The 11,092-nt window shown below is 34.7% G+C and overlaps 1 protein-coding gene across 2 annotated transcripts; it reads right to left on the reverse strand.

Annotated features, from left to right (window-relative positions):
• Window positions 1-6,083: 6,083 nt before the first annotated feature.
• Window positions 6,084-8,874, reverse strand: LOC120082959 (translocon-associated protein beta (TRAPB) family protein). Of its 2 annotated transcripts, none has more exons than XR_016528399.1 (5): window positions 8,406-8,874; window positions 7,067-7,165; window positions 6,856-6,964; window positions 6,568-6,775; window positions 6,084-6,455 (listed from the first exon to the last, which is right to left on the reverse strand). XR_016528399.1 is itself a non-coding variant. In XM_090311757.1 (5 exons), the coding sequence occupies exons 1-5, from the start codon at window positions 8,585-8,587 to the stop codon at window positions 6,339-6,341; spliced, it is 594 nt and encodes a 197-aa protein (XP_090167883.1). In that variant the 5' UTR covers window positions 8,588-8,736; the 3' UTR covers window positions 6,084-6,338. The 2 variants fall into 2 exon arrangements, 1 of the variants encoding a protein (XP_090167883.1); XM_090311757.1 differs by having other exon boundaries at window positions 6,084-6,474; window positions 6,708-6,775; window positions 8,406-8,736.
• Window positions 8,875-11,092: the final 2,218 nt, after the last annotated feature.

Raw genomic sequence — 11,092 nt, forward strand, 5'->3', positions numbered from 1 at the left:
CAAAATATTGTCCAAATACACCACTCAATCCGCGTATAAGTAGTTACATTAACCATTTAGTCCTTCTACTTTCACATTTATATCTAAAAAGTACGTAGTTGGTGAATTTTTATATTTACATCCAATAGTTTTTTATAGACAGTTTGGATTTTTAAAAATTAATTAATCGATATAGAATTGAATTTCATGTTAAATATGTCCATAAACTTTCATTTTTGCATCACTTGAAGGATTAGAGATCTATTAAAACTTTTCAAAATTTAAGAATATAATTGACGAAATTTTGAAATGTTAAAGACTTTAGATATCTATATTTTATATATTTTAAAGTTCGGGAACCAAATAGACATGGATATGAAAATTTAGTGATTAAACTTGTTATTTAACCTAAAATCTAATATGATAATAAAAATTCAGGGCAAAATGTTAATGACTAAACTTAGTCACTTAAGTTAGAAAAAGACAGAAAATATTTCTATATAACCCCTATTTTAATTCTATCATTAATTGATTAACGAAAAAGTGACACGACGTATTGGATGAGATGTAGAGTAGCGGAATTTCGTTTTTGATAGATATTATCAATTTTCTTTTAGTATTGAACCAACTGCCTCGGAATTCATCACACAAGCTTACATTTTAAAATGTATGGGTCAAATTCATAAGCAACCAACTTCAGATTCCTAATGGATGTAATACGACAAGTTTAAGCTGTATATGGATGTCAGATTTATACTTTACAACCAAAACTCAACAATAATATATAAAAATAAAATAATAATAAATAAATGGCATGCAAATAAATCCAATTGGAAAATTTCACGAAATGACCTGAAACTCAAAATTTTTTCTACCAATGACTCTTCCTAAAAACTTTTCTACTACTGACCTTTTTCCCATGCAAAGTTTCAAAATTACCTCCAATTTTTAAAAAGCCTTCAGACCGCACGGTGAACGTGTCTTTACGAATACTTTAAGCGATCGGATAGATATTACTAAGTGATCGTTTAACTAAATGTTATGTGATCGTTTTAGATATCTATTATGCGATCGTTTGGCTAACTGTTACGTCATCGTTTATTTTTTGTTATACGATCGTTTAGGTTTTGTTATGCGATCGTATAGAGAATATTAAGCGATTGTTTAGCTATGCATTATACGATCGTTGAAATATCTATTATGCAATCGTATAGTTTTTGTTAAACGATCGTTTAGAGAATACTAAGCGATCGTTTAGATATCCATTATGCGATCGTTTGGCTAATACTAAGCGATCATATAATTTTTGTTATGTGATCGTTTAATAATACTAAGCGATCGTTTAGCTAACTGTTACGCAATCGTTTAGATATCCATTATACGATCGTTTGGCTAATACTAAGCGATCGTTAGGTTTTGTTATGCGATCGTTTAGCTAACTGTTACGCGATCGTTTAGATACCCATTATGCGATCGTTTGACTAATACTAAGCGATCGTTTAGATTTTATTATACGATTGTTTAGATAATACTAAGCGATCATTTAGCTAACTGTTATGCGATCGTTTAGATATCCATTATGTGATCGTTTGGCTAATACTAAGCGATCGTTTAGGTTTTGTTATGTGATCGTTTATATAATACTAAGTGATCGTTTAGCCAACTGTTACGCGATTGTTTAGATATCTATTATGTGATCATTTGACTAATACTAAGCGATCGTTTAGGTTTTGTTATGTGATCGTTTATATAATACTAAGTGATCGTTTAGCCAACTGTTACGCAATCGTTTAGATATCCATTATGTGATCGTTTGGCTAATACTAAGCGATCGTTTAGGTTTTGTTATGCTATCGTTTAGATAATACTAAGTGATCGTTTAGCTAACTGTTACGCGATCATTTAGATATCCATTATGTGATCGTTTGGCTAATACTAAGCGATCGTTTAGGTTTTGTTATGCGATCGTTTAGATAATACTAAGTGATCGTTTAGATATCCATTATCCGATAGTTTGGCTAATACTAAGCGATCACTTAGGTTTTGTTATGCGATTGTTTAGATAATACTAAGCGATCGTTTAGCTAACTGTTATGCGATCGTTTAGTTTTTGTTTAGATAAGTTTGTGCTAAATTTGTAGAATACAATTGGTGTTGTACATTTAACTAAGCAAATAAATAACTAGGCGATCTTTTAGATAAATTTGTGCTAAAATTACATATTGTACAGTATAATTGGTGCTAAAATTACATGTTGTATAGTGTAAATTTGTACAGTATAATTGGTGCTAAAATTACATATTGTATAGTATAATTGGTGTTGTACAGAAAAATTGAAGCAAAAACGAAAATTACATATTGTTTAGTCTAGATGGGCTGGTGCCAGGTGTTATCAACGTTTGTCTGCACGTTTTCTTGTTATGTTCTATCTGACCACATCCTGTACACCTGTGTATTTGTCGTAGCTCCTCTCCAATTGAAGGTATCCTAATGATTTGACGTCGACCTACACTAACTACCTTTTGTGATGGTAGAATTGGTTCAAAATCTCCAACCCATTCTTGACTGTGTCCGACTGAGAAGATTGGTTTGGCGTAAGCAGCAAGCCCACACTTAACTGTAAACCATTTTGCACATAATGTTTGAACATTAATGTTTCTCAGGGTCGCTGCAGATATTGCATGGGAGCATGGGATCTTGAGGCAATTAAACTCCATACACGTACATGTCCGTGAGCGAAGATCAACCAACCCCCCCAAATATCCATCGTCCACATTAATTATATGCATATCCACCGGAGAAACACAATATGTTCTAGACATTAATTCTGATTCCTTAAGAATACTCATTGTGTAATCAGTTACAATGTTTGTGCATGCCATTGCATGTGTATGTGGGATATAGAATCAACCTTGTAGCCACTCACGGATATGCTCTAATAGCTTTGTTATTGGTAGTTTTCGGGCATCTTTCAATACTCCATTGAGGCATTCTACTATATTTGTCGTCATCTTGTCATACCTACAATGGACTTGATAAACCCTTGCCCACCGTTGTAATCCAACCTCCTCAAGATAGGCCATCACACCAGGATATTGATGGAGCTTAGCCCAATACATCTGAAAGTCAGACATTCTATATGCTTTAGCCGCTAGGTAGAAATTTGAGATTATGTCCTTATTCTTGAATTTGTCCATCGTATTGTACCGAATATAGTATATAACAGGGCATGAAATGCATTAGGGAATATCCTTGCAACCGCCTTTGCAATTGAGATGTGACGATCTGATATAATCATTAGATTGGGAACGTCTCCTATTGAAGCCTTCAAATGAGTCATAAACCAAGTCCATGATACATCGTTCTCACCATCTACAACACTGAAAGCGATAAGATATATGTTGTTATTTCCATTGATACATATTGCTATTAACAACATACCTTTGTATTTCTCATGCAAATGGGTCCCATCAACAACGATTACTGGGCGGATGCAGTTTAGAAAACCTCTGATACACGGACCAAGTACCATGAAGACATACTTAAAGTATTGTCTGTCTTCTACTTCAACCTCAAATATGGTACCTGGATTTGTAAGCTTAAGTGCCTCGTCGTATGCCCTAACAACAATATATGATCCTTTTGGTGACCCTCGTGCATACACTAATCTGTACTCTCTAACGCGATAAGCCCGTCCGTAGGTAATGTTCACTCCATATTCTCGTTAGATTTCCTCAATTATATCTCTTGGGCGGTAGGTTCGGCCAACTTGTTCGTATTTGGACTTTATTAAATATCCAATAACCTAACTTTTTGCTTGTCGATGATTACCAATTCTCATTTCAAGAGAACATGTATGTTTGCTGGGATACTTGGTCACTTTGAAGGAACCACTTTCTTTCATTTTTTGGCACGGACCCTCCCCTTGCATTCCTCCATCGAACTCGGACAGTTAGTAAGCTCTTCGTTGACTTTTTTACGTGGTAGTCAAAGTTCTTTCTTATTGCAAGCATCGATAATTTAACTGACAAGTCATATTTCAAAAAGAAAATTTGACCAACCTTTATATCCTCGTCATTCAGACAGTCATGAGGTATTGTGACGAGGTTGTCATACGATGGGCCCTCTAATGGTCCGGGTATATCAACAAATGGTTCGATTGGAACAGTGAAATGCATTAGAGCCGAAGGCATCACAACCAGTGGAACGGGAGCATGTGGAGTTGGAACATGGATGTTAGGTGTTGAAGAAGTTTGTCCATATCCATGTTTAGTATTGAATTGTGAAGTACATCTGGGTTCATTGTTCCAACCAAACCAAGCTTCATTTCGATCATCCCCCAAGTTACATGGCTCAATATGATCATCAATTGAAGACATGGTATGAATTGGATTAGGTTGATCAGTTGGATTGCAATGTTGGTGTACTCCATGACTATTAACAGGTGTAACTGATACAAATAATGGCATCTGGGATGCCTCACTGCCTTCTAAAAAGAAGCTAAGATCTTCATCGTCGACTATGTCAATTGGGGAAGCCGGGACCAAAAGTTTGTAGCAACATTTGATGTATATATCAAACATATCCGAACCGATATTCAGTCGTTGGTGCATCATACTCACTAATTCACTGACTGTTATATCATTTCTAATTTTCAGACCTTTCATATGACCACCAACATAATTTCTTCCGGACTCATCCCAATCCCCACCAAATCGTACAAAGATGCGAAGTAGCGCCATTGATCTACAATTGGATAAAAAAATCATTGATAAGTGAACAATCGTGTATAAATTACTATGCAATTGTGTATAAATTACTATGCAATCATGTATAAATTACTACATGATCGTGTATAAATTACTAAATGATCGTTTATAATTTACTACACAATTGTGTATAATTTACTACATGATCGTTTAATAAATTATAAACGATCTTTTAGTAATATATGCAATGAGTATAATTAAATTACTACACGATCATTTATAATTTACTACACGATCTCTTAGTAAATTATCGCATAGTAAACGATTGCATAGTAAATTACTACACTATCGTTTATAATTTACTAAATGATCACATAGTAAATTACTACACGATCGTTTATAATTTACTAAACGATCGTGTATAATTTACTACACGGTCATTTAGTAAATTATAAACGATAGTGTAGTAAATTATACACGATCGTATAGTAAATTATAAACGATCGTGTAGTAATTTAATGCTAAACGACACTTATTATGAAAGCGATCTAAGAGAAGAAATCGTACATTGAATGATGGACCGAAGAAACCGTTGAAGGAAGAAGAAATGTAGACTGAATCCGACGATGAAAGCTACAAGAGAAAGCTACTAGAGAATCCGAAGATGTTGGATTGAAATCATCTTCGGGCTAAAACCCTGAGAGAAAGCTACAAGAAAATAATGAGAGAATTTCGTGGGGAGTTCGATGACAGAAAGTGAATAATAAGAGACATTCCATTCTCTTCAAAATATTAGTTGGAAATAATTTTTTTCGTAGAATGTTGGTGGTGTATTGAATGCACAGTCAATGGTAGAAAAATTTTTAAGACGAGGTCATTGGTAGAATAATTTTTGGATTTTGGGTCATTTTGTAAAATTTTCCAATCCAATACTCGAAAGGTTAAACACCAAAACAAAAATATATGAAAGTAAAAAAGTAAAAATATGAAACATGTGTCATGTAACAGATAAAATATAAATCAAAACTTTATAAAAACACCAGAATTTAAATAAAAACATAAAAATTATTTAATGACTTAGATAATTGGATAAACTTGAATCAATTTAAAAGAATTTGAAAGCATTTTACTTTATCAGGAGAACTCGAAATTTTCTAATCATTTATATAAAAAAAAAACGTTCAAAATGGAGAATAATTTCTCATCGGTAGAGAAACCGACCCGATCCCCACAATTTAGATGGGTTCAGGTCTTGCCATGTAAACATCACTCAGTCCATCCCTTGTACTATTACTTTAGAATCATTTGCCCATTGAAGGTTATGGAGAAGGAACAGAAGGCAAAGAAAATGAAGATGAGATTCATGGCTAAGAAAGAAGAAACAACTCAGCAATATGATGAACAAATCCGAAATAACTTAAACCAACAACTCAACAACTACTGCACCATTTGTTTTGAGTAACTCTCGTGCGTGTCTATAATTAACTCTGTTTCCTCCAGCTCTACTTTCATTAGGGGTGAAGAAAAACTATCATCTGAAAAAAGTTTCTGTACCCTTTCCTAACCCAACAAAATATATCATCAGCCAAACATATCATCCTCAGTTTGGGTAAAACACAGTTAAACCTATCTCTTCTTCCCATTCTTCAATTAACGCTTCTTCTTGCTTCCTTTTGCAGCAGATTTCGATGGGCTAGCCACAAGATAGATGAAGAGAACGACAATGGAGATCACCGAGATCAGGGAGCCGTACTTTGCAAGCAGCCTCTGCAGGGCGGAAACAAATCTCGTGTGAATAAATGGACAAAAAACGTGCAATTGTTTTCTTATGCATTCAAAGAGTTTTATAGACGAATTGAGAGAATGGAATGGATCATACCTTAACCTGATGAAATTACGCCCCGGTGAAAGATAAATTCCATGCAAAGGCAAAAAGATTGCACCAGTTAACCAAATTGACAAGACTTCAAATCATTAAGCTTGATGCGGAACAGACATTCTAGAGATAAACTTACCCACTCTAACTTCTTCTCTGGTGGCTTGTCAGCGAGGATATCCAAAGGTAAAATTGGGGTTGATAAGGCCTCCTACAGATATCCAGAAGCATGGTAAAATGTCTGCAACCTTAAGTAACCAGAGCATAATCATAATCGAAAGGATATTTGACCTGTAGAGCAGACTTCGTAGGGACACGGAATGTGATAATAGCTGGTGAACCATGAAACAATCCTTTTGTTTTGGCTTCTAATTCAAATGAATGAGATATATGACCACCACTGTCAAACAACAGATTAGTGTTAGAAGCACAAAAACCCAATGGAGGGTAGAGGGGTACCATGACATATAGGAAAGAATACTATACAAATGGTATCACTTACGCATCAAGTCTTTCCCACGATTTGGAAGTCTCGCCACTCACAATATCAAACATATCTTCTGGCCAGCTTGCATCGTTCAGACTTGCATCATATGCAGTCCTGTGATCATTATTAAGTGAAGACACACACAAAAAAAAAAAAAAAAAAAAAAAAAAAAGAGGAGAATAATTAGAAACCATGCTACTTAGAAATGAAAATATTCCCTTCCCTCTAGTCCGGGAAAACATAAAGTAAGGAAACTAAAGAAACTCTAAGCAACGCAAAAATGAAGAAATAGAATATGTACATAAAGTTGAAAAGGTAAATTTGTAAGGATAATCTGACTCATGGACAGTACAAAGGCTAAACAAAGCAAAAGGATAGGGAATAGTAAATCTCATCAATAAAAAGAAAGAAAAAGATATATAAGTCAGGCAACTCCTCCCTTCCAAAGTTCCTAATAAACCCACTCATTTATCTTAAAAAGAAGCCCAAGTAAACAAGTCAAAAGGACATCTCTTGAATCCCCTTCTTCCAAGCTTCTCAGTATTTGCTTCATGTAGGTCAAATAGATGCTTGTGCTACTTTGGTTTAGAAAGTTTCTAAATTTCAGTTAGTGCTCATCACACACAAACACGCACACAGCCCTCCTCTCACCGACGGTTACCGTTCATAAACAAATAAGTGAACATCAAATTGTAAAATTTTGACAAAAGATCACTCAAAGAGCAGTTTATATCTTCCTGTTGCATGGCAAGTATCGCAAACCTAATGAACAGATTTTTAACGTGAAACAAGATCTAGGCACAACTCCTGAAATGGCAATGAATATAATGGCTGATCGTCTATTCTGACAGCCAATGCAGCAATCACCAAAATAAAACGACTTGGTATTGCGATATTTATATTAAAGAAAAACGAAAATATAGAATTTATAGATTGCAGCTAGGAGAGCTACGCCCGGTTCCAGTTCATAGTAGCCTTGAGGATCTTGGTATCGAACAAAGACATTACGAACTTTTTCCACAATTCATAAAATACAAATGCACCAAATTTCACATCGATGAAAGTGTGTATCCTTCAATCATTGGTAACATTTTCCTGACGCCTGAACCTAACATTTATCTCCCAGAAAACGACTACTTAAAACCTATCACATACACAAGAGAGAGAAGTAAAGGAAAAAAGAAGTGGAACAACGTATGAGCAAATCCAATTTAGATCCAGATCAAAGCATAATAAATCAAAGCACGCATGCGCAAAGAACGATTGGATCTACAACTCAGAGACCACAGAGTGAGCAAAGCTGAATCTAGAAAACAAAAGCGAAATCAGATTAAAGGAATTGAAGAGAACATACGAAGATCCCCGATTGTAAATGTCGATTGAGACCGAGACGCGTTCGACGCCGGATTTAAGGCGAGTGAGGGACGCCTTCTTGTGCGCGACAATGAATGGAACATCGGAGGTTGCGATCGTTGACGAGACGAAAAGCAGAGCCAAGAGGAGATGGATCAGAGGAGGCTGAATCGGATTCGCCATGAAATCGAGGGAATTAGGGCGGGAGAGATGATCGGCGGAGAAGAGAGGCGACGACGGAAAGAGAGTTTTGAGGAAGGAGCCGTCGGATAAATTAGGTACGCAAAAATGTGGAACAATCAGAGAACATAAGATGATTTTTTAGAACCCCACCCCCAAATTTTCAACAGGGGTAACTTAGTCATTATGCTCAAAACCAAATCCATATTGTCCATTGTGTGTTAATTTGAGATTCTAATATTGGAAAACAAACACAAAGATCTTAAAACCCAAAATGATTTTTTTTTTAAAAAAAAACAAAATTTGTATATAAAAATGAAAATCTAAGCTAATAAAAACTAACCAACTGTACATAAAATCTAAATTAATAGAATGGGTTAACTTTAATTTTGGGGTAAAATATACTTTTGGTCCAAGTTATTGTTTATTTGATCGCTTAAGTTTCAAAAGTGACACTTTTGTCCTTCAAGTTTAGAAAATAATTATGGGTCAATGTGTTAAATTGACCGTTACTTAACTAATGGAAAAGTGATGTGATATTGTCCAGTTGGCAAAATTCAAAGGAGTTGTCAATATGTATTCATTCTATATTGTTTTGGGTTGTTTGGAACATTTAGTTGAGATAGAATGTCTGAAGTTCATATGTCTGTGGAGTTTATATATCTGTGGAGTTCATATGCTTGTGGAGTTCATATGTCTGTTGAGTTTATATGTGTCCAGTTTTTTGAACTCTAAATAATATGCTTTTACTATTTTTGTTTTATAACTTTTTTATCAGTAATTTTATCCATATTTATTTGAATAAAATATAGATTGCAATTTTTTTTCTTTTAATTATTAAAACTTTTCTTTCTTTCTTTCTTTCTTTTCTTTCTTTTTTTTTTCAATGAACAACAATTAACTCATTACATTTCTTATAGAAATATGGTTAAATAAAATGAGAAACAAAGAGAAATCTAAACTTTTGATTCCAAATTTTTTTTTTCCATGAATTTCATTATCATCTTCTTCTTCCTCTTGTTGCTCTATACTTTTACTATGTAATGATTTTTTTAATTAAATCTCTCTCATCATCTTAGCAGCAAATGAGATGTCACCACATTTCTTTAACAACTTTATTTTCAATTCTTCTAAATTTGATGGATAATTATATAATAAATTTCCATTTTTCACTAATTCTTGCTTTAAAATATTCTAGGAATTTTTTTTCCATTTTTTGTTTTTTTTAAAAAAATATGTTACGTATTTTTCAACTACATACTTACTTTTCGTCTAAATATTCAGTCTTATAATAGTCGAAGGTGGTTGTTGAAGTTGATTATCAAAGATGCTTTCACTAGAGTTTGTAGTGGAGGTGGTTGCCAAAGCCTTAAGTTGGTCGCATGAAGGTGGTATTGGAGTTGATTGTTAAAGTTTGACATCGGAGGTGGTTTTCAAATTCCAATGTTGGTCGGACGAAGGTGGTCGTCGAAGATATTTTTTGCCAGAGGTGGCTGTCGAAGGTGGTTGTCAGAGCCTGAATGTTAATCACATGAAGATGATATTAGAGTTGGTTGTCGGAGTTTGTCGTCGGAGGTGGTTGTCGAAGCCTCGAGTGGGTCGTTGAAGTTGCTCGTTCAAAGGTGGTCATTGAAGGTGTTTTTCATTGGAGTTTGTAATCGGAATTGGTTGTCAGAGCTTGAAATTGGTCATCGGTGTTGGTAGCATGAAGGTGGTTGTCAGAGTTGAGTCTAATGGAGATGGTTGCTAGAGCTAGGAATTGGTGACTAGAGTTGGTTGTGCGAAGGTTGTCAAAGCCCGGAGTTGGTCGTCAGAACTGTCATCGGAGGTGGTTGTCGAAGCCTGGATTTCATCGTCGGAGTTGTTATCGGAAGTGGTTGTCGGAGTCTGGAGTTGGTCACCAAAGTTTTCATCAGAGATGGTTGTCGGAGCCCGAAGTTAGTTCCTGGAATGTGACCGTGGGCGACGGGTGAAGCCATTAAAAACATTGGAAGAAGGGAGAGTTGGATGAGTTTGTAAAATATACCAACTTGACTCCACAAACATTTAAAGTTGGTGGGTCAAACAATGAGTTATATTATACCAACTCAACTCAACTCATGTTGGTGAATCAAATATCCTCTTATAGATATGATATGTTCCACATAGTTGGTGCATGAGTTTCTTCACCAATATGGTATAGAAAATTTTCTTCTACCCAAAGTTTCAAAATCCCACACACTTTCCTATGACATATTTTCCATTAATTTTATCATCTAGCTTCTCTTGTAAAAAACCTAGAAGATACAAATCATTCACATAAAAAAATATCTTCCATCTTTCTTTTCCAAATTTGATAATTTAATCCATTAATGATAACCATCTTAGCTAAACTAGTTTCTATATTCAACAAAAGGCAATCACAATTAATTAACCAAGTCTCTAATATCACTTTGTTGGGATAAATATTATATCTTGTGGATCAATTGTTCCCTCTTTCATGAATCTAATAGGATATTAATCAACTAG

Source organism: Benincasa hispida, chromosome 1 (genome assembly GCF_027475165.1).
Source record: "Benincasa hispida cultivar pf3 chromosome 1, pf3_genome.v1.1, whole genome shotgun sequence".
Taxonomy (NCBI): domain Eukaryota; kingdom Viridiplantae; phylum Streptophyta; class Magnoliopsida; order Cucurbitales; family Cucurbitaceae; genus Benincasa; species Benincasa hispida.

Excerpts from the sequence above, each read along its gene's own strand:
- LOC120082959 (XM_090311757.1), bottom strand. The coding sequence starts at position 8,587 with ATGGCGAATCCGATTCAGCCTCCTCTGATCCATCTCCTCTTGGCTCTG. Across the intron at positions 6,776-6,855 it reads CTACGAAGTCTGCTCTACAG|GAGGCCTTATCAACCCCAAT; the intron begins GTCAAATATCCT and ends GGATATCTGTAG. Across the intron at positions 6,475-6,707 it reads CCACCAGAGAAGAAGTTAGA|ATTTGTTTCCGCCCTGCAGA; the intron begins GTGGGTAAGTTT and ends TATTCACACGAG.